This window comes from Myotis myotis, unplaced genomic scaffold (assembly GCF_014108235.1).
Source record: "Myotis myotis isolate mMyoMyo1 unplaced genomic scaffold, mMyoMyo1.p scaffold_m19_p_7, whole genome shotgun sequence".
Taxonomy (NCBI): Eukaryota; Metazoa; Chordata; class Mammalia; order Chiroptera; family Vespertilionidae; genus Myotis; species Myotis myotis.
The window spans coordinates 1,145,252-1,169,934 of record NW_023416379.1 but is presented as its reverse complement, the minus strand read 5'-3'; the positions used below and the strand labels follow the sequence as shown (position 1 = coordinate 1,169,934).

General features: G+C 62.4%; 1 protein-coding gene across 4 annotated transcripts in view; it reads right to left on the bottom strand.

Annotated features, from left to right (window-relative positions):
- Window positions 1–8,035: 8,035 nt before the first annotated feature.
- RPS6KA2 (ribosomal protein S6 kinase A2) overlaps window positions 8,036–24,683 on the bottom strand; it is a 104,950-nt gene continuing 88,302 nt past the window's right edge. For all 4 annotated transcript variants that reach the window (XM_036317761.1, XM_036317762.1, XM_036317763.1 and 1 more), the window contains 15 exons: window positions 24,189–24,226; window positions 23,315–23,457; window positions 22,704–22,774; window positions 20,199–20,287; window positions 19,710–19,774; window positions 18,823–18,925; window positions 18,433–18,563; window positions 17,325–17,450; window positions 16,302–16,391; window positions 15,418–15,576; window positions 14,438–14,599; window positions 13,626–13,702; window positions 11,740–11,857; window positions 10,960–11,097; window positions 8,036–10,006 (listed from right to left, as the gene is read on the bottom strand). In XM_036317761.1, the coding sequence (XP_036173654.1) occupies window positions 9,881–10,006; window positions 10,960–11,097; window positions 11,740–11,857; window positions 13,626–13,702; window positions 14,438–14,599; window positions 15,418–15,576; window positions 16,302–16,391; window positions 17,325–17,450; window positions 18,433–18,563; window positions 18,823–18,925; window positions 19,710–19,774; window positions 20,199–20,287; window positions 22,704–22,774; window positions 23,315–23,457; window positions 24,189–24,226 (1,636 nt within the window). In that variant the 3' untranslated portion in view covers window positions 8,036–9,880. The remainder of the gene's footprint in view (window positions 10,007–10,959; window positions 11,098–11,739; window positions 11,858–13,625; window positions 13,703–14,437; window positions 14,600–15,417; window positions 15,577–16,301; window positions 16,392–17,324; window positions 17,451–18,432; window positions 18,564–18,822; window positions 18,926–19,709; window positions 19,775–20,198; window positions 20,288–22,703; window positions 22,775–23,314; window positions 23,458–24,188; window positions 24,227–24,683) is intronic.

Below are 24,683 nucleotides of genomic sequence, written 5' to 3'. Positions count from 1 at the left end.
CCCCGCCTTACGGCCGCCGGCGCTCGGCCAATGGGAGGGCTCGGGGCGGGAGGCGGCCAGCGGATTGGCCCGCGCGCGCCGCACACCTTCTCCCCGCCCCCCGGGCGCTCGGGGGCGGGGCCTCTGCCGTAAACTGGCCGGACCCGGCGGCGACTGGCGGGCGGTTGCTAGGCGGTTGCTGGGCGGTGACACTCCGGCGGCGTCCGCTCAAGGGCACGGCGCCCGCCCCTCCGGTCCCCGCGCCGCGCCCGGTCCGTCCCCCCCCCCCCCACTTCGCTGCCCCGCGCTGCCGCCAAGGCCACGCAGGCCCGGCGTGCGAGGAGCCTGGAGCCACAGGGTTCGGCGGGGCGGTTTCTGTCGTTCAGGGTTAATTTTTATGTTTGATTCTCCATCCGGGCCTCCGTGTGGGTGACTCGGGCATTGGAGACGCTGCAGGGACGGTCTTGGCCCAGGAGCATCTCCTGGGGGACGGTGACTCGGGCGCGTGTTCACATCGGTGATGGGCCAGCACGCGCGGCTCTGGAGCCACAGCGCCCCGGACGGCGGGTGTGCCGTGTCCCGCGGGCGGCAGCCCTTCCCGAGCGCGGACTGCGAGCTGCGGGCGCCCCTCCCTCCCTCCCTCCCTCCCGCGATGCACGCCCCTCCAGTGCGCGGACTGCGAGCTGCGGGCGCCCCTCCCGCGGGGAGAGCGAGGTGGTCCCGGTGCCTCCGGTCCGGTCGAGGGGACGCTGTGCAGCAGCAGCAAGAAGAGGCCTCGGTGTGCGCCGGGGCGACCGTTACGTTCACCGGAAAAGCGTCCAGGCGCAGAACGGTGTCGGATATGCTGCTCGCGTGCGCACAGGGACAAGGACCACGGGACAGCAGACCGGAGAAACGTCGGGGCTAAGGAGGGTTACGGGTTCGAGGGACGCGGGAAAGGCCTCGCCTACCCTCCTGCTCCCTCTGACGTTCGTAGGATGAGCAGGTGTTCGCTCTTAACAAATAAATGCGCTAAAGAAGAACTGCTTTTTAGAACTAGAACAGCAAGTCGCTGATTGGATCCGAATCGTGTTCTGCGGGGATGGCCCCGGGTCAGCCTGGCCTTGGTCTGTGAGTCCCGGGCTGGACACTGCGGCCTCCTGGCAGCGCGGGGAAGGTTGGCACAGCCCCGGTGCTTCCCGGGAGGTGGAGTGGACGCCCTCAAGGGAGGCAAAGGGGTTTGATGATTAACAATGGTAACAGGTGCCTCCTGTTGACCCGTAGGCACTTGTACACCGTTTCTCCTCCTATCAACCCAGGAGGGGGGTGTAAGAAACTGCATGGCTTCCTGGATAAAAACCAAACTGCTCCCCCTCCCCCCACAAACAGACACACAAACAAAACCACACCAAACTTCCCCTGCGACATTGGCGGGCGGAGAAGGCCTCTCTTGGCCTGTGATCCTCTCCGATGCTGAGCAGCCGTCTCCTGAGCCATGTTCAGCTGGACAAAAGGCTTTCTAAGCAGAAATTCCTATAATAGCAAAAACCGTGACTGTGAAGCGGGTGTAAGCATGTGCTCAATGTTGAGTTTACATTTCCGGGCAGAAATTAAAGGAAAGAAGGCAGACATGAGGGAGCCTGTATCGTGGGATCCCATGTGTGTGAATGTCCAGAGTACACAGTCCACGGACGCAGGAAATAGAGGGGGGCTGCCTGTGGCCGGGAGAGCTGGGGAGTCGGCACTGACCGCCAGCATGCGCTGTCCTCCTGGGCGATGGAAATGGCCTGACGGTTATAGTGGTGGTTGCACAACTTTGTGAATATGCTAAACGCCATCAAATTACACACCTGAAGGGGGTGAATTAGATGCTATGGAATTATATCTCATAAAAGTTACATTGAAACACTTTTTTATATTTTATTGATTTTTTACAGAGAGGAAGGGAGAGGGATAGAGAGTTAGAAACATCGAAGAGAGAAACATCCATCAGCTGCCTCTTGCACACACACACACACACACACACACCCCTTACTGGGGATGTGCCCGCAACTAAGGTACATGCCTTTGACCAGACTTGAACCTGGGACCCTTCAGTCCGCAGGCCGACGCTCTATCCCAGTGGTTCTCAACCTTCCTAATGCCGCGACCCTTTAATACAGTTCCTCATGTTGTGGTGACCCCCAATTTCATTGTTACAAATTGAACATAATTAAAGCATAGTGATTAATCACAAAACAATATGTAATTATATATGTGTTTTCCGATGGTCTTAGGTGACCCCTGTGAAAGGGTCATTCAGGTTGAGAACCACTGCTCTATCTGCTGAGCCAAATCGGTTAGGGCTACTTTAAAAAACAGTAATTTTTTTAAAACCTCAAAAAGGTGCATAGGAAAGCAAATAACCCCTGAGACGCTGCCATGATCAGGGCGCCGACTCTCGGCAGTTTCCGTGAGAGCAGTAGCTGTGTGAACTGTCTCAGGCAGCCTTGGGCGAAGGAGTCTCTTCAGGGCGAGCCCAGCGAGTGAGGAAGGAGGAAGGGTAGGAGGGGAAGAAGCCAGGTGGCAGTCCCTGTGAGGGACCGATTCGGACGGATCACGCGATGGATGCTACGAGCACTGAGGGCTTGCGGGGGGCGGGGTGTCTCCTGGAGCCGTGTGACATCAAGTGCACAGCGCAGGGACCTGAATCCAATTGAGCCTGTAGCTCCGCCCCAGGTCCCAGGAATGAAAGGGTGAGAGGAACTAGCCCAAGGATGGCACCTGTCCGAGAGGGAGCATTGGAGAGGACACAGGGGGACGGAGCCCTCTGGGCCACACGCCCAGGGGACTGACCATCCGGGTGGACGCAGCCCAGAGGAAACCTAACGGGAGCCGCCCGCCGAATGCGAGGCTTCAGTAGCCACGTGAGGCTTCCGTAGCCACGTTAAAACGTAAAAGGAAAAGGTGGAATTGATTTTACTCGTCTATTTAGTCCAAACCATCTAAGACAGTGGTTCTCAACCTTGGCTGCACATTAGAATCACCTGGAATCTTTTTAAAATCCTGATTTCTGAGCCTCATCCTCCGGAAATTCTGTTTCTTTGTTATGGGGTGGGGCCACAACATTAGTAACAAAGAAACAGAATTTCCGGAGGATGAGGCCCAGAAATCAGGATTTTAAAAAGATTCCCAGGTGATTCTAATGTGCAGCCAAGGTTGAGAAACACTGATCTAAGATGTTATTTCAATATGTAACCAACATAAAAGTTATTATTGAAATACTTTAGGTTCTTCTTTTCATACTAAGCCTGGTAAATCTGGTGTGAATGTTAGACTTACAATTCATCTCAATTCGGCTGCCACGTTTTCATTGGCAAAGCTCGATCTGCATTTAAGTTTCGTGGAGTTTACCACTTACCGATGTCTGTCCTCATTCCCAGGCTATGCCACACATGGAAATTCCAGACTGAACTGAGCACCTCCCCAAATCGTTCTCCTTTAACCTTGGCACTCACATGGACAAAACCAGCTCATCATTTTCAGAAGAATTTACTTTGAAGCAGAAGCAACATTGGTTTCGCAATGACCTGGGTTCACGTTAAGTAAATTCCCTCCTCTTGTTGCAACTCCGTTGTGTTCCCTTTGAACTCAAAGGTCAGTGGCTGCCCACACTGACCGGCATCGCCTCCGTTTGGGGCAGACTTTGCAGCTGATTCGCACAAGGCTGACCATCACTGTTAGAAATGTTTCCAAAATCATGACGACTGGTTTGTATTCCAGAAATTTCAATTGCAAATAAAGTCTCCAGGCCTGGCTCAGTGATTGAGCATAGACCTCTGAACCAGGAGGTCACGGTTCAATTCCTGCTCAGGGCACATGCCCAGATTGTGGGCTCGATCCCCAGCGTGACACGTGCAGGAGGCAGCCGATCCATGATTCTCTCTCATCATTGATGTTTCTCTCTCTCCTTCCCCCTCCCTTCCTCTCTGACATCAACAATAAAAACATCTTTTAAAAATAAATAAGTAAATGGGTCCTCCTGCCTCCCTGTGCAGCGGGAGCACAAACCATCTTCGAAAGGAGGTTTGTAAGCTCCAGGCTGTGCTCATTCACAGGCTGCGACACTGGGGAGGGAGCACGCCGCCCTGGCCCTCGATTAGCCATTTGGCAAGGGGTCCCGTCATTTCAAGAAATTCCTGAGTTGGCGGTCATGTCGACATAAATCTCCTGGAGCTCTTCCACGACCCAGCGGACAGGCGCCGGCAAGCACGGCCGCATTCCCTGGCTTCCATCTCTTTCGGTCGTTCTGTGAATGGATGAAGGGCCGGAGCACTAGGACACAGGAACCGAACGAGTTTAAACTCTGTCCAGGGCCCTCTTCATAGTGTCGCAAAGACTCCACGCTCCCATCTCTTGGCCAGGGCTGGCGACGTCTCTGTCTACGCTGCTAGTCTGGTCTTGGCCTGGGAGGCGGCTCGCACCCGAGCAGCCCAGCGGCCTTCATTCATTCGTATCTTGTTCCATACTGGAGTTGATTAGTTGATTAGCTGCATTTTAGATCAGTTTATCGCTTTTTAAAAACTTGAATGATGCCCGGCTGGTGTGGCTCAGTGGTTGAGTGTTGACCTATGAACTGGGAGGTCATGGTTCGATTCCAGGCACATGCCCGGGTTGTGGGCTTAATCCCCAGTAGGGGGCATGCAGGAGGCAGCCGATCCATGATTCTCTCTCATTATTGATGTTTCTCTCTCTCTCCAGTCCTCTCTGAAATCAATAAAAATATATATTTAAAAAATAAAAATAAGCCCTAACTGGTTTGGCTCAGTGAAGAGAGCGTCGGCCTGCGGACTGAAGGGTCCCAGGTTCGATTCCGGTCAAGGGCATGTACATTGGTTGCGGGCACATCCCCAGTAGGAGGTGTGCAGGAGGCAGCTGATCGATGTTTCTCTCTCATCGATGTTTCTAACTCTCTATCCCTCTCCCTTCCTCTCTGTAAAAAAGTCAATAAAATATACTTAAAAATAAACAAATAAAAATAAAATAAAACCTAAATGGTGTTTCAAGCAGTCGAAAAATTTATGTATGTTCTGAGTGCATACTGTGGGCCTGACATGTTTCCCATGAATGTGGATTTTCTTCACCGACCACGAGTTGCGGGGCCGGTTGCTAGTTTCCTCCGGCGCCCAGTCCGGTGTCGCCCTGGCCTTGGTTCTTGTGCCACTTTCCTCTGGTCTTGCCCAAGGCACCGCACAAGCTCGGTCAGCCTCCCCTAGCGGCGCCTCCCCTGAGCCGGAGCCGCGGGCGGGGAGCGGGAACGCTGCTGACGTGGTCAAGGCCTCCGCTGGCCCGTCTCTCAGCGCGACCCGAGCCCCGGAGGTCCGCACGGCCGCTGAGCTGTGCGCGTGTGAAGCGGACACACTGCGGGTGCGACGCTGCACACAGGTTAGAGACACACCGAGCCGCAGAGCAAGGCCAGCGCTCCCCAGACACCGGCCACCCACTGAGCGGGCCAGCGTGGGACGGCTCCGGTCCGTGTGCTCGGCCCCAGAGCAGCGTCCACGTCGCGGGCGGCTGGGTCTGCGGGCGGTCGGGTCTGCGGGCGGTCGGGTCTGCGGGCGGTCCTCAGCAGCGTATCTGAGAGCTGATGTTTGGTTTGTCCTGGCCCATCACCGCTGGCGGCGTCTCCACCCCGAAAGGAAGGGTGCGCTGGTCGAGCGAGCCTGGTGTCCTTGGCTGTTTGCCTGGGGGGCACTGGACATTCCCCCGAGTGAGGGGGGACGCGGTGTGGCTGCCCCCCCCGTGTTCCGTGCACCCTCACACACGTCCCCACAGGAGGAAGGAGGGACAGCCACACGTCTTCCCACAGTCATCTCACAGAAGCCCCACGGCCATGGCCCCCACGCAGCTCACAGGGGCCGGAGCCGGAGCCGGAATGGGAGCCGGGACCGTGGCTCCCAGCTGCCACAGCCACGCGCTCTCCCCTTCCAGCACCACTCGTGCTGCGTGTCAGTCAACTTTCCCAGGCCCGGCCACGAGGCTCGGGGTGGAGTGTCCACCTATGAACCAGGGGTCATGGTTGGACGCTGGGTTGCAGGCTCGATCCCCAGTGTGGGGCGTGCAGGTCGGTGACACTCTCTCATCACTGATGTTCCTATCTCTCCCTCCCTCTCCCTTCCTGTCTGAAATCAATTGACATATATTTTTAAAAGCATAAAGCTCCCGGGGCTTTGGGTGGGTGGGGGCAGGGAGAAGGCGGCGACTTCTAATGAGAGGAAGCAGCTCCCTTTGCAGGTCAGCGACGCACACGTTCACGACCTCACACCGTTTTTCTCCACGTGGACGCAGATCGCAGACTCCCCCCGGCTGAGAGCCCGGGTGGCAGGTGGAGTGGGGAGCCCTCCTCCAGCCCCTGCAGGGCCAGGGGCACCTTTGGAGGCGGCTGGACTCGCCCCCTGGTGGCGGGTTGTGCCAGTTCAAACACATGCCGCCAGGCTTCCCAGAGGAAGCGGCGAGGTCTTGGGAGGAAGAGAATTGAGTGACCATCTCCAGGGCCCACAGGCCTTCTCGCCGAGCACAGCACAGCCCTGGGTAGAGCCTCAAGGCCACACGGGTCGTGCTGGGGGAGCGCTGGGCCCGCAGGTCCCGGCTCAGAGCCTCCCGCTCCCACTCAGTCTGTACAGGCACCGCCTGCAGCTGGGCGGGGACAGGCGGCTGTGGCCGCAGGCTGCTCCCGGAGGCAGGGAAGTGCCCTGCACCAGACCCGCTTCGGTGCCCAGTGCCCACCTCGCTGGACAAGGCCCAGTGGGGACCACGCCTGAGCCGCATGCGAAGGACCGGTGGGCTTTGTCTGCGGGACGGAGCCCGAGTTTTAGGGGCGCTCATGACCAGAATGTCCGTCCCCCCCATCTGCCCACAGCCTCTCGCCGCCCAGCGGCGCCTTCTCTGGCCCGTCCGAATGTGCCCACCGCGCCCTCCCCATGGCCCACGGCCTCTGCCCTCTGCCAGGCACATCCTCGATGCCATTTACTTTGTGAAGACCCTCAGCGGACCTCCCGGTTGTATTTCTGTATAAAGAAAGGAGGGCGGAGTGCGGGGCAGGTAGTGGGGTGTGGGGACAGCTCCCCGCGGCCACCCCAGGCTGCCTGCTTCACCAACACGACCTCCACTGGCTCCTGCCGGTGCCCCGTCCCATCACACACCGGGCTCTGCGTGGAGTGCACGCACACACACATGCACGCGCACATGCATGCACACACACACGGAGTGCACACACATGTATGCACGTGCACACACGGACTGCACATGCATGCACACATGTACACACACGCATGCGCACACGCACACACATCTGGGGGAGCCGTGCCGGTCGGCCGCCCCATGGAGTGCCCCCGGCAGCGCAGGGCGGCGGAGTCCCCGGTCGAGGAGGAAGGAGCGAGGTGCAGACCGTTTGGTGACAATACAGACAGTCGGAGGCTGCGCTAGGAACACACTGCACGTCATAAAACCCGTGTTTATTTAAAAAACCTATTCAGAAAGTCTGGAAAGCGTAATAAATACGTGTGCAGGGCCGCCCACCGCAAACACAACCCGCAAGCGCACAGAGGCCTGTAAACATCACCGGCGGCGAGCGAAGTGCGGGCGGGGCGGGGCGGCGGGCGGAGAGCAGGTCGGTGCAGCCTCCGTGGGCGGCACAGCCTTGGAGGCCCCTCGGCCCCCCCAGCTGGGCGAGGCCACCGGGAGTCCCCGGCTGTTCCTCGCTGGTCGCGTGGGGTCCCGTTCTGCTCTCGGGGGCACAGTGCAGTCGGCGCCATGCAGGGGCCCAGCCGCGCCTGGGGGACACACTGTCTACTGAGCCACACTGGCCAACACTGGCCACTGTCCTGCAGAAGGGGGTCAGCCTCCTGGACACGGACCCGCGAGGCTGGTCAGGTCCTCGCAGTCTCTCCTGGGACGGAGGTGACTCACCCTCGCCCGTCAGATTGGGCGGCGGCGCACACCGAGGGGCGGGCCAGGTTTCTCCAACTGGGGGCCCACCTGAAGGGTCCGCAAGGGGGAGGGGGGGCTGGAGGCCGAGGTCAGGGTGTGGTTTCCTCAGGACAGAGTCCGGGTGTCTGACCGGGGGTGCGGTCCGAGGTGTGAGCAGGGCTGTGACTTCCTGCCGTCTGTGCGAATCCTGGGGAGCCTTCCCGGGCGCCAGGTTCGGGGAGCCCCGCGCAAGCGTGTGAACTCTCAGACCCCGTCATTCCCACCGAGGGTGCGGCCCCCGCCCTGTCACCTAAGACTTGGGGAAGCTCGGTTTCCAGTGTGGCATCGTCTCTTCTCAGGGACTCCTCGCTGGGGAGGGAGGGGTCCTCGCTCTGCTCCCTGCTCAGGGCTCTCAGCTCTGGGTCCCCGGCAGCGCTCAGCACCCCCCCAAAACCCTCTCCTCCCCCGCCCCCCAGACACCCAGCCAAGGGCGCGATGGGCAGCTGGGGCCCCGGCAAACAGGACGCATGACTTGGGCGGGTTTCTAGGAGGGTGAACCCAGGACCTGCAGGCGCCCTGGTTCCCCGTTTCTGGTAATAAGTAAAGCAACTCAGACCCAAGCAGACGGGCGGCGGGAGTCACGGAGCCAGGGGAGCGCTTTCCACTGAGAAAACAGCAAGGCCAGTGGGCTCTGCGGGAACCGGCGCCTCCATCCCGCCTCCGTCTGCTGTGCGGAGAGAAAGCGCTGTGTGGACCCCCGTTCACCTGCTGGGTCTGAGGCCACAGCCCACGCGGGAGGCGCTTTCCAGCAGCGGCCCCTGTGCGTGCACGTGCGTGTGTGTGTGTGTCTGTGCCTGTGTGTGTGTGTGCGTGTGCATGCACGTGTGTGTGTGTGTGTGTGGTACTGGAGTTGAGATTGAAGGACAAAAGAAACAATAAAATATCGTCTTTTTAGGGAAAACCTGGCTGTGCCCAACAGTCGATCCTGTAGCCTGGCCTAAGCACAGAGGGACGGACAGAGGGACAGACAAGTGACAATCCTCCTCCGCCCAGCGGGGGTGGCTCCCCGGTTGGGCACGAGCTGGAGGAGATGAGGACCCAGGCGCTGCCTCCTCCAGCCCCGGGTGGAGCCGTCAGGATTTTATTAACGAAGGGGCGCAGCCTGAGCACCCGCGTGCACCCGGGACACACGGACTCACTGGCCGAGGACAGACCCTGCAGCAGGCGCAGCTCACACAGCTCCGCTTCCACAAAGGGCTTCCCGTGTGGACGCAGCCCCGGGCGTGCCCCCGACCCCAGTGGGCGACAGAGGCCCGAGGTCAGGGTCCCCAGGTCACAGTGTCTCCGGGACAGGGGAGGGAGCAAGCCGACCAAGCCAGGCCCTCAGCCCGCGGGACGCCCAGGCCCGGGGCCGCTGCCATCCAGAGCCGGGGCGGGCTGCACGGGCGCCTGCTGGCTCCTTCTGGGCACCAAGGGGGCACCAAGGCCGAGCGCAGGCGGTTCTGGGGGTGCCTCCCGCTCAGATCTGCTGCGAGGACACAGCCCGGACCTCATCACACACATAGGGAAGCGAGACGAGGCCATCAAGACGTAGGTCATAGTCAGGGGCAGGGCTCTGCTCCTGTGCCCATGCCCTCTGTCACCTTCAGCCGCCGGCATCCGGGGCCCTCGCAGCTGGCCCCTCCAGGGAGGCGCTGCCATGCCCGCTTCCTCCTGCCTGACCATGGCCCTCATGTGGCAGATCCGCCGGGTAAGCAGGTGCTGGGGTGGGGAAGGCCTTCGCGTGCAGTGGCGACAGGAGTCCCTGCGGCCGCCGGGGAAGGGGGCGGCAGAGCGAGGTGTGGGGAGGGCGCCCTTGGACCCTCTCAGGCTGAAGGGGAAACGCGGGCCCAGCGAAGGCGCCCGTGGTCGCTCAAGCAGCACCCATGCCCAGGTCCCAGGCTGGTGCCCGCAGCCAGGCGTTGGGTCCTGCTGGCTACAGCCGCGTGGACGTGAGTCTCTTCATGCCCCTGCGCTGGGCCAGGCCGGACGACAGCACGGGCTCCAGCCGCGGGGCCTGGGGCGTCCTGTGGAGGGCAAGGTAGGTGGCGGCCATGGCGCCCTGCAAGACAAGGGAGAGGCAGTGACTGCGGGGCCGCCGCTCCTGCCAGAGCCGGCGGCGTGGCCTCTGGGCCTCGGTTCCCCACGTGTGCGGGGCACAGGGCCGCCGCGGGACGCCGAGAGCTGCAGGGACCTGCGGTCTCATCTCTGTGTTCAGCAGCAGCTGCGCTGGTCACTTGGGGCACATATTCCAGACGCGCACGGGGCCCCAGGCTGAGGTCAACTGCCCCCGCTTTGGCAGGTGCCTGCCTGCTCTCGGCCTGCGATGTCCCCACCACACATTGGCACCCGGTCAGGGCCTGGCCACCTCCTCTTGGCCACTTACAAGTTTTTAAAAAATTGGTTTCAGAGAGAGGAAGGGAGAGGGAGAGAGAGAGACATCAACAATGAGAGAATCACTGACGGGCTGCCTCCTGTACTCCCCGCACTGGGGATGTGCCAGGGAATCTATTAGAATATTACGGGAGTGTGTGTGTGTGTGTGTGTGTGTGTGTGAAGGGGGTGGGGGTGGGGGTGGCTGCTGCTTTGTGAACAAAGTTTTACCAAATGCAGCCGCACCCGACTGACCGCGGATCTGCTGTCTCGGGTGTTTCTGTGTGACACAGTGGAGCAGAGTTGAGACAGAGGCATCCGGCTGGAAACGCCTCAAATATTTACTGTCTGGGCTGTTGGAGAAGTGCAGACCTTTGGTCTAGAATTGAGGACTTTGGGGCCAGGAGTTGGCACAGCCCCGATTCTCTTTCTCTCTCTCTCTCTCCCTCTCTCTCTCTCTCTCTCTCTCGTGCACTGAAGCTGTGAGATGGAGCAGAAGCTGTAACTACTCAGCATCCTGCACGTGTTGCATGTATGTGATGAACTCTGCGCTCTGAATCTTGAGGTGAACGGGGAGGCATCACAGCACTGTTTTGTCCTCCCCCCCGCACCCTCCCCCCCGCCCTCCTGACACCCGAGTACCTTCACCAGGTGGACGTCCTGCCGGCTGAGCTGGCTCTGGGGCAGGTGCTCTCGGTTCACCACCCACGGGTGTTTGAGGACCTGAAGCGCCGTCAGGCGCTGCTGCGGGTCCACGTGCAGCATCTGGGACACCACGTCCTGCGGGAGCCGGAGGCGGGAGAGGGAGCGAGTGGTCACAGCCGCCCGGGAGCCCTCCCCCCTCGAGGGCAGGCCTGGCCGCTGTTCTCCGTCCCCAGCTGCCGCCTGCCTTGTACATGGGCTTCCCAGCCTCCATGGTCACGCAAGCCCATTTTTATTTATTTTTATTTTTAAAATATATTTTTATTGATTTCAGATAGGAGGAGAGAGATAGAAACATCAATGATGAGAGGGAATCATTGATCGGCTGCCTCCTGCACGCCCCCTACTGGGGATCGAGCCCGCAACCCGAACCTGTGCCCTTGACCGGAATCGAACCTGGGACCCTTCAGTCCGCAGGCCGACGCTCTACCCGCTGAGCCACACCAGCCAGGGCCCGCAGGCCCATTTCTAAAAATATCAGCTTCTCTCTGTCTCTCTGTGTCACACACACATCCCAGGGCTCTGCTACACCAGGACTGTAGAACACGTGAAAAGGGCTGTAACATGTTTTTGCCAAAACCTTTTTGAGCTGAGCGGCTTTGAAAACAATCTTGCAGGTGAAACATCCGCGTTGTGGGCGTGAAGGGCCCCCTGGCTCAGGGGGCAGATGAATGGCTGCCCTGAGCGCCCTCCCCGAGGCAGCCCCGGGCGTGAGCTCACCTTGGCCGCCTCCGAGACCGAGTCCCAGTTGCCCCCGGACAGCGCGTACTTCCCACTGCCGATCCGCGCGAGGATCTCCTCTGGGGTGTCGTCCGGCCCGTTAGCAAAAGGCGTGAATCTGCGGAACGAGAGGGTGTATGGGGTGAGGCCGCATGATCTCAAAGTTCACAACGGAATCCTGCCTTTTGGTTGTTAAAATGGCCTTTCCTTAGCCCGACCGGTGTGGCTCAGTGGTTGAGCGTCGACCTAGGAGCCAGAGGTCATGGTTCGATTCCCGGTCAGGGCACAGGCCTGGGATTTGCCCTTGACCCCCAGTGGGGGGCGTGCAGGAGGCAGCTGATCCATGATTCTCTCTCATCATTAATGTTTCTGTCTCTCCCTCTCCCTTTCACTCTGAAATCAATAAAAATATAGATTTAAAAACAGCCGTTTCTGCCCCATTGTGCTCCAAATCCAGCATTCATGGTAAAGCACGATTTACTTCTTAGTGCTCCGTCCACATCCTCACGCGATCACGGCCGGGGTCAGCAGGGCAGGTGAGCCAAGCTCCGTGGACCCAGCACGAGCTTTCCTGGACCACTTCTGGCTTCCCTGGCAACAGGGTACAATAGTGGTCGGCCCCTGGCTCGGTCTCCATGGTGACAGCGTGATATGATGGATGAGAGCTGGAGACGTGAGGTCTGAGGGACCCCTGGTTCATCTATCACAGACTCTGGGTTCTCTGACAAATTATTTTTGGGCTTCAGTTGCAACACGGGTAGAATCATGGGCTCACAGGGACCTCAGTACCACGGGCGAACACGCAGAACATGCGTGCTCAGTGCGTGCCCACCGTGAACGCGTGACGGTGTGCACTGTCCCCTGGAGTGTAGAGCAGGGCTCACGGGTACCCGCTCTCCGAGCAGGGGGTTCTGGTGGCTCTCACAGCCAGGCCGTGACCTCAGTCCAGGGAGCCGGCCCCCTCCTCCCTCCGGGCGAGTCACCGATTTACGAGGAAATCCTCGTCAGGCCGGCCCCCTCGTCCTCGCGAGGCCCTGTGCCGGTCCTGCGGCCGTAAAGAGGATGGGTGGAGTATTTATTCGACTTGAAACGCTGGGCACCGGGGGTCAGGATTCTGGACTCGATGCTGGAGGAGCCTCAGACACCACACAGCGTTTGCCTCTCATTCAGAGGGAGGGAGCGTTTCCGGGGGTCAGGAGTCAGCCGGCAGCTGAGCTCGCAGGGAGACACGTCCCCCACCACCGGGTGCCTGGTCCCGGAAACGGGTCCCCGCACGTCTGACGGCCACAGCGGCACGAGCGGCTGCCTGCCGCCGGGTGCTGTCTGACCAGGCCGTCATGGGCGCTTCCTGGCTCAACAGGACGATTTTAATTTTACTTATTTTTATTTTTGTTAATCCTCACCCGAGGACATTTTCCCATAGATTTTTAGAGAGTGTAAGGGAGGGGGAGAGAGAGAGAGACATGGATTGGCTGCCTCTGCAAGCGCCAGACCAACCGGGGCCAGCGAGGGAGCCTGCAACCAGGTGCATGCCCTTGACCGGGATCGAACCTGTGACCCTTTGTCCGCCGTCAGGACATGGTTTTAAGGAGCAGATGCGTGGACACTTTCGGGGAGTGGCCCTGTGGCGGGAGGATGTGGGCGGAGGCCCGAGGCCTGCGTGTGGGTGGGTGAGCGGGGCCTGCAGCCCGGGCCCCTAATCTGGAGGGGCCTCCTGGAGGAGGCGTGGCCCCGGGCCCTGCCTGCTTCTCGCTTCTCCTGGAAGGGGCTGAGGGAGCCTGAGGTTCGCCCACACCCGGGCCCGGGGACAGGGCACAGGGCCAGCTGCAGGCCCGCGCCTCTGTGTGGACGGAACGCCGGGCGCTGGCACCGGCGGGCCTGCTCACCCCGCCAGCATGGTGTACAGCAGGATGCCCAGGCTCCAGATGTCGCACGCCGCGTCATAGCCTTGTCGCTTCAGGACCTGGGGGGCAGACGCCACAGGTGAGCACCGGGCGGGGACAAGGCAGGCCTCGGCGCGCTGCTCCCGTGGGCCCGGATCCCGCAGCGTGGGGACGGGTGTCGTTCATTCAGGCAAAGCCACTCCAACGCGCCCCACGGCTCCCCAGAGGCCAGCCCCTGCGGGAGCCACAGCCTGCGGGACACAGGCTCGCAGACCGAGGAGGGAGCGTCGCATTGCTAAGGCAGAAGAACTGCTACATGAAGGTCAAATAGAACGGAACACCGACACCCCAACCGCCTGAGGAGAGCGCGGAGTGCGCTCTCGCTGCGTCAGCCACCACCTCCACCTCCAGAACTTCTGCGTCTCCCTGACCTCAGCCCCTCTCACCCTCGGCTCCTGGGCCCTGCCCGCCCGCCCTCTGCGCCTCTACCTGACCCTCCAGGTACCAGACAGCGTCACCCTCTGTGCCTGGCCCATCTCCTCCCATAATGTCCTCCAGGCGTGCCCGTGTCGCCTGGGGCGGGATGTCCCTCCCTAAGGCTGGGCCACGTCCCATCCCACTGTGGACGGACCACACTCGGTGCTCCCTTCAGCCCTCGTGACCCCCAGGCAGCTCCCACCCTGGCCACTGTGTCACGCTGCTGCGAGCAGGCGGGCAGAGTCAATAAACGGATAAAATAAGCCATGTCTGAGGTCAGTGGCCCTGCCTTTGGTTTGTGTGCAAGGCCGCCACACCCCACTGGCTGGGGAGCTCACCTCGGGGGCCACGAAGTTGGCCGTGTAGCAGGGCGTCATCAGCAGCCCGTTCTCGGCGCGCAGCTGCTTGGCGAACCCGAAGTCGCAGATACGGATGGACTCGGGGTTCCCGGATTCGTCCACGTACAGGATGTTGCTTGGCTTCAGGTCCCGGTGCACGACCTGCAGAGGCAGAGGGACCGCCTAACGGGGGCCTGGACAGTGGGGGGCGCGGGGGCGGGAGAGCAGGGGTGCTCAGGAACCGGGGTTCACTCGGGAGCCCTTTACTCTGAGCAGCCCTGCAGCAGGGCAAGGCAGCCCCCCTTCACACTGACTCACACCCGAGGAGCCCGCACAAGCCCCTCTCCGGTGAGTGAGATCTGAATGAATAACAAATGGGCAGCTATGCTGGACACGGGGGGCTCAGGGGCCGGGAGACAGGAGGTGTGGCGACTGCCCTGGCCGGTGGCGGATTTGGTCACGTCAGGGCACGTACAGGGGGCAATGGATCGATGTTTTTCTCTCACAGTGATGCTCTCTCTCTTTCCTCTCCCTTCCTCTCTCTCTAAAAATCAATAATAAAGACATATCCTTGAGTGAGGATTTTTAAAAAAAGGAAATGCGGTGAGTTCAGGTAACCTGAATATAAAGGTTTCTAAAGATGAATATTTGTGCCCGGCCAGCGTGGCTCAGTGGTTGAGCGTTGACCTATGAGCCAGGAGGTCACAGTTCAATTCCCAGTCAGGGCACATGCCCAGGTTGTGGGCTTGATCCCCAGTGGGGGGCGTGCAGGAGGCAGCAGACTAGTGATCCTCATCATTGATGTTTCTCTCTCTCCCTCCCTCCCTGAAATCAATAAAGATATTTATATAAAAAGAGGACTATTTGCTTCATGCCCAGCGCACCCCGCAGGGTTAGGTGTCCCTGCACCGGGATTTCAGACACAGGAGGCCACATGCACAGCTCTGCTCCCCCTGACCCCCGCGCCCACGCCCCCTCACCCCCTGCGAGTGCAGGTAGTCCATGGTCCGGGCGATGGTGCACAGCACGGCGCTGGCCTCGCGCTCCGAGAAGCAGCGCTGCCGCAGGATACGGTCCAGCAGCTCCCCACCGCGCATCAGCTCCGTCACCAGGTACACGAACTGCCCCTCGTCGTAGACCTGGGCCGGAGGGCGCAGGGGTCAGTGCTGCGTGCCCCACGGCCACCCCCCCAGGCGCACTTGTGCCCGGAGAAAGGGACAGCTTGGGCGGGGGGTGGGGGGGAGAGGAGGGGCTCCCGGACCCCCCTTGTGAAAGCAAGGCTGGTGTAGGACGAGGGCAGGGCCAGTCCCCTCACTCGGGCGCGGCTCTGAGGACAGAACCAACGTGAATGACCTGGGCCGGGCAGGAATGACAGTGGGGCAGGAGCTCACGCCTGCACGCCAAGGCTCCTGCTGGGATGAGTCCTGACCTCCTGTCCCCCCCACCGCCCCCCACAGACATGTAGACACTGAACACGTGGAGGTTGCACATAGCACACAGCAGGCCCAGGGCGGCGGGTGCAGACGCTCCGTGCACCTGGCACCTGGGGGTGTGGACGGCCGGTTCTGACCTATGGGTCCTTGCAGAGCCCCACCCTGCGTCTCTGACAAGCCCACGGGCCTCTATGCCAGGACAGGACTCGGAGCAGCCAGACCCCGCGGTGCAGACAGGCAGGGGCGGCAAGCTGATTTGGTCCCCTGGGGCAGCTTCCCCCGAGGAAAGTGAGAGACAGGGAGCTCCCCTCGCCCTGGCCTTCTCACTCTGGGTGCCTACGCGGCCCGTGCACCCGGCACCCGGCACCCTGCACCCTGCACGGCCGAGCACCGGGGAGAAACGGGCGGGAACGGGCACCCAGCGCACTCACGTCCTTGAGGGTGATGATGTTGGGGTGCTGGCCATACCGCAGCAGGATCTCGATCTCCTCCGAGGGGTCCCTCCTGCTCTTGTCGATGATCTGGAACAGGCCGTGGCGCCGTGAGGCTCTCGGACAGACAGCGCCAGAGGCCAGAACCTTCCCACCCCCCGCGCCCCGGGACCAGGCCGACCGCCTGGGAATTCTCGGCACCCTCTCCCCGCCCTCTGAGGACATGGGGTGTGGGCACCGGCTCTCAGGGAAGTTCTGGGCCCAGGAGGGTAAGGAGCTTCCTGTGTCCTTGGACCAGCTCATGGCCATGCATCCAGACACGTCCGATGACCATGGCTCCAGGTGGACCTGTCCCCCCCCGCAGCCCCCAAATCCAGGTCGGCTGGGTGGGGCCGAGCAGCCTGTCGAGAATGTACAGTGTCCTCTCCCAGACACTAGGTTACCACGTGGCAGGAAACTTTCCTGTAACCCACACTGACCCACCAGGAAACGGACATTTTGTATTTCCTGATCCAACACTTAATGTCGCAACAAGGACAGAGCGAGAGCTCCCATGTGGGGTGAGAGGTTGGGCGGCGGACACTGTCACTGTTCACGAGGGCTGAGCGTGCCACCGCTGCCGTGTGAGGCTTGGCCGGGCTGCGTTGAGCCTGCGGCCATTTCTTTGGCTTGATTCTTGGGGGCTGTATCCACGTCCCCTCCCTCCCTCTCTGCCCCTCCCTTTGCCAATAGCTAAGCCTGCCCCCAACGCTACATCCCCAAACGCGGGTGCCCAAGCTACCGCTCCAGCGTGGGTCACCAACAAAGGGCGCGGGGGGGCCAGTGCCTCGATGGTGACTAGAGCTGAAAACATGCTGATGTGCAAAATAAAGTGCAAGTGGGGACCGAGCGTCAGAGTAAGGGGAACCCCGTCGTGTGGGAGCCTAGGAGGTGGCGGGCGGGCGGGCGGGGCGGGGGCCGGTGGGTGCAGACAGTTGCCCAGGGCCCGGCGCCAGCACTCAGCACGGCCCGGCAGGGCCTCACCTTCACAGCGTACTCGGCGTCCGTGGCTCTATGCACGCACCGCTTGCACACGGAGTAGGAGCCCACCCCGATGTCCTCCTTGACCTCGTAGCCATCAGAGAAGTGGACGTTGTCCCCGTGCAGCTGCTGCAGGACGGAGGCGGGGCCCTCAGCTCTCGCGGGATGGGCGAGCGCAGGGAGGAGGGGAGGGGCACACAGGGCAGGTGCACCGGGGTCCAGGCTGTGCGCCCCGACCCTGAGGCTGGGGGACGGAGGCGGGGCCCTCAGAGCTCTCGCAGGGGGGAGGCACACAGCGCAGGCGCAAAGGGGGTCCAGGCTGTGCGCCTCAACATGGAGGCCGGGAGGGGCAAGTCCACTGGCCAAGGCCACGGAGCTAGGACGACGGTTCCCCATCGGACCCCAGCCTCCCCCGCCTATCGGTGCCCGCCCTTTCAGACACCGCGGGGCTGGCGGCTGGCGGCCAGTTTCCCCAGCAGCGGAGGGAGACTCTGGGAGCAGGAGCGGCCGGTGCCCGGGAGGCCCAGCGTGGGGCTCAGATGCTACGTCCCGCACGCGTGTCTGCGCGTCAACATCTAAGTGGAAATCTGAGCCCATGAGGCCCCGTCACCACCGCATACAAGACCGAGGCCGGGCGCCCCCTCCGACACTCTGCTCTCTTCCCCAGAGGGCGGCGGGGAGAGAAACGTGGAGCCCAGTGCCCCACGCGCCCCGACTGCGTCAGATGCAACGTCATCACGGTTTCTGCACGGAGTCCCCCCTGTCCGGTTGGGTTTATAAGGGAGGAAACTACAAAGTCACCTTCCTGACCTCCCACAGGCACATCTCACGACAGGGACGTGGCTCCCGCACCCAGAGGCGCCTCCTGGGTCCCGGCTCCGCTCCCCGCAGCAAGGACGCCCGCCCGTGACACCGGGGCCTGGTGGCTCGGCCCGCACACCTGACCGCCATCAGGACTCTCCCTCCCTCAGGAAGAGCGAGCGGGGACACAGCCGGGGTCAGACACCACGGCCGCTCTCAGGGACGCCCGAGGCCCGGGGAGTCCGGGGGGGAGCACCCGCCTCGGCTGAGACGACACTGGTGGCCGCGCCCCGCCCGCCCGCGGCGTTACCTGCACGATGGGGTGAATGGCCGCTCTGTGCGGGTCCTGCTGCGGGGGCTCCTGGACCAGGTTGGAGGCCACGAAACTGAAGCCTCTGAACAGTTGGTGCGAGTTGGCACTCGGGGGCACGCCCGGCGAGTCTGCGGGGGAGCAGGGGAGCGGTCAGCTCCGGGAGGGGCGTGGGGGCGGCGTGGGGGTGGGGGCAGCGTGGCGTGTGCATGTGGTGGGTTTTCGGTGTCGTGGTGCCTGAGGAGCCTCACTAAAACCTGCAGCAGAGCTAACACAACAGAACGGACCACTATTTCCCGTGAAAGGGCCTTGAGCCCGGATTCCCGGGTCAGGTAGGCGGACCGCCATCGGCAAGGACCCAGGGTTACACCCGCTCGCTGCGGCACGCACCCGTGGGCGTCCGGGCTGTGAACTCGGGGTCGAAGTGGAAGGTGTCCTCGGGCCGGCCCACCGCGGGCTTGAAGGGCGGCTTGATGTCCTTCCGGTACAGCTTCTGCGGGAAAGCGAGACGGTGGCAGCGGGGCCGCGGGGAAGGGGAGCGGGAGGAGAGCAGCGGGGCAGGGGGGGCAGGGGAGCAGGAGGAGAGCAGCGGGGCGGGGGGGGGGGAAGGGGAGCAGGAGGAGAGCAGCGGGGCGGGGGGGGGGGCAGGGGAGCAGGAGGAGAGCAGCGGGGCCGGGGGGGGGGCAGGGGAGCAGGAGGAGAGCAGCGGGGCGGGGGGGGGGGGGGAAGGGGAGCAGGAGGAGAGCAGTGGGGCCGCGGGGCAGGGGAGCAGGAGGAGAGCAGCGGGGCGGGGGTGGGGGGAAGGGGAGCAGGAGGAGAGCAGTGGGGCCGCGGGGCAGGGGAGCAGGAGGAGAGCAGCGGGGCGGGGGGTGGGGCAGGGGAGCGGGAGGAGAGCAGAGGGGCCGGGGGGGGGGCAGGGGAGCGGGAGGAGAGCAGCGGGGCCGGGGGGGGGGCAGGGGAGCGGGAGGAAAGCAGCGGGGCGGGGGGGGGGCAGGGGAGCAGGAGGAGAGCAGCGGGGCCAGGGGGGCAGGGGAGCAAGAGGAGAGCAGCGGGGCCGCGGGCACGTAGGGGACCCTCCCACACACGAAGCCGCTGAGGGGTGGCCGTTCTGTTTACTCTGTGGAAAGGCTGAGGGCACATGTGACGTGGGATCTCTTCCCTGAGCCAGTGCCCGTGAGACTCCAGCCCATCCAGGAGGCTCCAGGCCGCCAGGTGACAGTGGACGTGGCCTCGGTGTGCCCCGCCCCGTCACTGTGAGGGGGACCACGGCCACTTACGTTCCAGTCTATGATGACGAAGAACGGGTGACGCTTGATCTCCTCCACGCCGTCGCTGCCCGCACCTGCCGCAGGACAGCTATGAGCGGGCGGACCCGCGGGTGTCAGCGGGGAGCCCCCCACCCCCCGTGGAGGGCGGCCCCAGAGGCCCCTGGGAGCCCCGCGGAGACGGGCCATGGGGGTGAGTGCGGGGTGGCGACCTCGGGGAAGCCAGGTCTGGCGCCTGCTGAGGCTTCGCAGTTAAGGGGCTGCCCTTCGTCTCAGTCCCAGAGCGGCCACCCGGCAGGACGGTGCCCCCACCTGGTGTGAAAGCAGCTCTCACCACCTGGGCAGCGGCCATGAGCTTGGACCTCGCGGGCCCTCATGTCCTTGGAGCTCAGGCGACAGCACCCCCACCCTCACCCGCTCCGGGACCCCGGGAACCTGGAGCAGGAGCAGAGCGGGGGCAGGTGTCTGTCCCCGGGGTCCCCAGGCGCGGGCGGCGCTTACCCAGCCGGTTGCACGGGTTCCGCTTGAAGAGCGCTCGCAGCAGGCTCTGCGCCTCGACGCTGAGGAACTGGGGCATGCCCAGCTTGGCCCTGCGGGGGGGCGGGGTCAGGCGGCACGGCGGCCGGGGAGACCACCCCGCTGCCCGGCACAGAGACCAGGGGCGACCACCCCGCTGCCCGGCCATGGCCACCAGGTGCGACCACCCCGTTGCCTGGCACAGAGACCAGGGGCGACCACCCCGCTGCCGGGCACAGAGACCAGGGGCGACCACCCCGCTGCCCGGCACAGAGACCAGGGGCGCCCACCCGCTGCCCAGCACAGAGACCAGGGGCGACCACCCCGCTGCCCGGCACAGAGACCAGGGGCGACCACCCCGCTGCCCGGCACAGAGACCAGGGGCAACCACCCCGCTGCCCGGCACGGCGACCACCCGGCTGCCCGGCACAGAGACCAGGGGCGTCCACCCTGCTGCCCAGCACAGAGACCAGGGGCGACCACCCCGCTGCCCGGCACGGGGACCAGGTGCGTCCGTGCTCCCGACCGGCCCGGCAGCACTAACAGACCAGTCACCTCGCGTGACCGGCTGCCGCGCCCTGACCTGGGCCTCAGGCCCTTCCGTGCTGTAAGTTGCGAGTCCTGTTCACCTGGGCTGCACGGTGATGCGAGCACATTAGAAATTAGAACTGGGAAGCGACACGGCCGCTATGTAATCGCTTCGTTGAACAACAGTAAAGCCGCCAAGAACCACAGCACCGTGAGCGTCAGTGACAGTCCATGGGAGTAACTGATTCCCAAGCGGCACAGGGGGCTTTCGGCACCGACGTTCTCCTTTGGGATCTCGTCTTGAGGGCCTGGGGGAGGAGGGCCTTGCACGCCCAGGTGGGGGCCTCAGGCCCCTGGGGAAGGCGGGACCCCAGCTGGGAGCTGCCCCCCAGAATGCCGCCCCCCCCCCCAACGGGTCACATGCCCATCTCTCCACTCGGCTTTGCAGAGGAACAAGTGTAGCTTTAGAGCAAGTGCAGGTCCATTCCCCCTTCAACCTTAAAGGAACTGAGGCAATCACCCCAAAACCAGGGTGTCGTCCACGCTGGGAGCCTGGGAACTCCTCTCCCGGGGTCTCCTCCACGGCCCCCCTCTCCATCGGGCACGTCACCCACAAACACCGCAGCCACAGGGGCTCCGGCTTCTGTAATGGCCACGTGTTCACTCGCGGGGCTGAGCGAGGCGCTGTGAGGACAGCAGCCTTGGGGGGGCCGCCTTCACTCACAGCGAGCCCCTCCTTGACACTTATGGGGTCCCCACTCCCAGCCCGCCCTCGGTCCCCCCCTCCAGGAGCTCGGCCCACGTCCTGGCCACACGGCCCTGGGGCAGGTGGCCGATGCCACGCAGGGCGGTGGCCCTGGGTTAGAGTCTGTGGGGATTCTAGGGGCAAACACCTCCGTGTGGTGAACGAGCCCCTGGGACGAACGCGTGCACCTGCCCACAGGTGGGAGGAAGGGACCCCTCGGTGGTCTCTGAGCCCCAGCCTCGCCCTCTGACCCGTCAATCATCACATCCCAGGCCCGGCCACTGGACACCCTGCAGCACCCTTCCTGGCGGAGAGCCTGTGGGTGGACAATTGCCGGGAGCCGGTCCATCCTTGCTGTTTCAAGGGACCTGGCATATATGGCATACTGTTCTTAATATGTTTGCTCACCTTCTTGGCACTATGTGTTTTAACCAAGGTCACCTCTCTGAGAGGGGTTGTTTCCCCAGGTAGGGATTTTCCCCTGAAGTTAGGGAGGGGATAAAACTCCTTAACTAAGTGCCAGGCGGGTAGTTAATCACTTTAACTACGAACAATCATGCTTAAGCTACATAATCTTTACTCCCTGGAATGGAGATAAGAAACGCCCTAACCTTTGGAATAGAAATTGATAGGATTGGAATCAACTGGTATAAATACAGATGTAACAAGACAACAGGACACAGAACCTACACAGAACCTAGACACAGAACCTAGAGAAGAACCTAGAGACAGAACCTAGACACAGAACCTAGAGAAGAACCTAGAGACAGAACATGGCAAAAGATCCTGGACAGAAACTGGCAACAGAACCTAGCGAGAGAACCTGACTGAAGAACCTAGAGACAAAATCTGGCTACAGAACCTGGATAGAACATGGCAAGAGAACCTGACTAGAACCTGGTGACTGAACCTGGCAACAGAACCTGGACAGAACCTGGCTGGAGATCCTGGCTAGAGATCCTGGCTAGGCTGCTGATCAACTGAACGCTGTCTCCGTGTCATTCCTTCTTCGCCGACTCCGTCCACACCTTTGGAGACCCCTGGACCTGCTGGGGTTGGACCCCAGCAGACGATCCCTCGGGGCCCCTCAGGGCAGCTGCCCCCGTATCCCCGTGGCATCGCCGCCAACGCCGGCTACAGCCCCTGGTGCTGAGGCCCGAGGCCCCTGGTGTGAGGAGGAGCTGACGGGGTGCAGCCACGGGGCGGCTCCTACTCACTTGAGGATGAGGCCCATGGTCTCCTTCCTGTCCTTGCCCTGGAACGGCAGGGACCCCGTGAGCATCTCGAACTGCAGAGACAGAGCAGGGAGGCGCTCAGACGCACAGAGAAAGTTCTGGAAGGACCGTGCTGTCCCGGGGAGGGGACAGGCCCTCACCACGAGCCCCGCCCTCACCATGAGCCCCGCCCTCACCATGATCACCTGCCCTCACCATGATCACCCGCCCTCACCATGATCACCCCGCCCTCACCATGATCACCCACCCTCACCATGAGCCCCGCCCTCACCATGAGCCCCGCCCTCACCATGATCACCAGCCCTCACCATGAGCCCCGCCCTCACCAGGATCACCCCGCCCTCACTATGATCACCCGCCCTCACTATGAGCCCCGCCCTCACCATGAGCACCCGCCCTCACCATGAGCCCCGCCCTCACCATGATCACCTGCCCTCACCATGAGCACCCGCCCTCACCATGAGCACCCCGCCCTCACCATGAGCCCCGCCCTCACCATGAGCACCCGCCCTCACCATGATCACCCCGCCCTCACCATGATCACCCCGCCCTCACCATGATCACCCCGCCTTCACCATGAGCCCCGCCCTCACCATGAGCACTCCGAAGGACCACCAGTCAGCGCTCTGCGTGTGGCCCCGCCGGTTCACCACCTCGGGCGCCATGTACTCGATGGTCCCGCAGAACGAGTAGGCGCGTGTGTCGTGGTCGATGGCCTCCTTGCTCAGCCCGAAGTCTAGGGAAACAGCGCGCGGCCCTTCTCGGTCTCTGAGGCCCAGCCGAGGCTTCCGTGGCATTTCTGTGAATTCTGCCCACTGGGCATCACGGCCCCACCCACTCTGTCTGCCCAACTCAACCCCCCGGACGCCAGCGCCGCACCCATAGGCGCTCCCCGGGCAACGTCTCAGAAGCCCACAGATTCAGGAGCCCTGGAAGGTGTCAAGAACTTGTACTTCTGCCGGACGGCGTGGCTCAGTGGCTGACCATCGACCTATGAACCAGGAGGTCACGGTTTGATTCCTGGTCAGGGCACAGGCCCGGGTTGTGGGCTCGATCGATCCCCAGTGTGGGGTGTGCAGGAGGCAACTGATCAGTGATTCTCTCTCATCATTGATGTTTCTCTTTCTCCCTCTCCCTTCCTCTCTCTGAAATCAATAAAATACGTGTATTTTTTAAAAGAAATTGTACTTCTCAGTGACCACCATGAAGTCCCCAGGAGACCTGATTTCTAACAGCTCCACGCAGGCCAGCAGGGGGCCTGACAGCACAGGGACCACTGACCAGACAGCAGGCGGGGTTTGCTAGGAGGGAAAGGAGGGAGGAAGGAAGAGGAGGGAGGAGAAGGGAGGTGGGAGGAGAGGGCAGGGGGAGGAGGAGGGAGGAGGGAGAGATAGAAACACCCTCTCTTCTCCACCTCCCTCGCCCTCCTCCCGCGGCGGGAGGTTCTCAGGGCCGGCGCTCACTCACCTGTGACCTTGATATGACCCTCTTCGTCCAGGAGGATGCTGAGGGGAGAGCAGAGGCTCCATCAGCTCCCGGCAGGTAGGCACGGGGCGAGGGGGGTGGCACCCAGGGACCCCCAGGCCACCCGTGCGCAGTCTCCGTGCAGGAGCCGCCTGCTGCCCGTGCAGAACTAAGAGGACCCCTTCCTGTGTTTCTACCTTTGCTTTTCGGTGACACCTAATCTTGGCCCAGAAATGAGCAGCTTTCGCCATGAGCCCTCACTAATCCTCACTGACATCTTTCCTCCTGCAGCCCCGCCACGACGTATGATCTTTCTAACTATAAAGATCCCTTTGGCCTGTAAAGAGCGAGAGCAGGGCTCGGGGCTCCCGGCCGGGACCCCCCGGCTGCACTCGCTAGAGGAGGGGCACCGAGGTCACGGGACGCTGCTCCCCCGTGGGACACGCAGGGAGGGCCTGGCGATGGTGTGACCGGCTAGTCACACCTGCAGCAGCGACG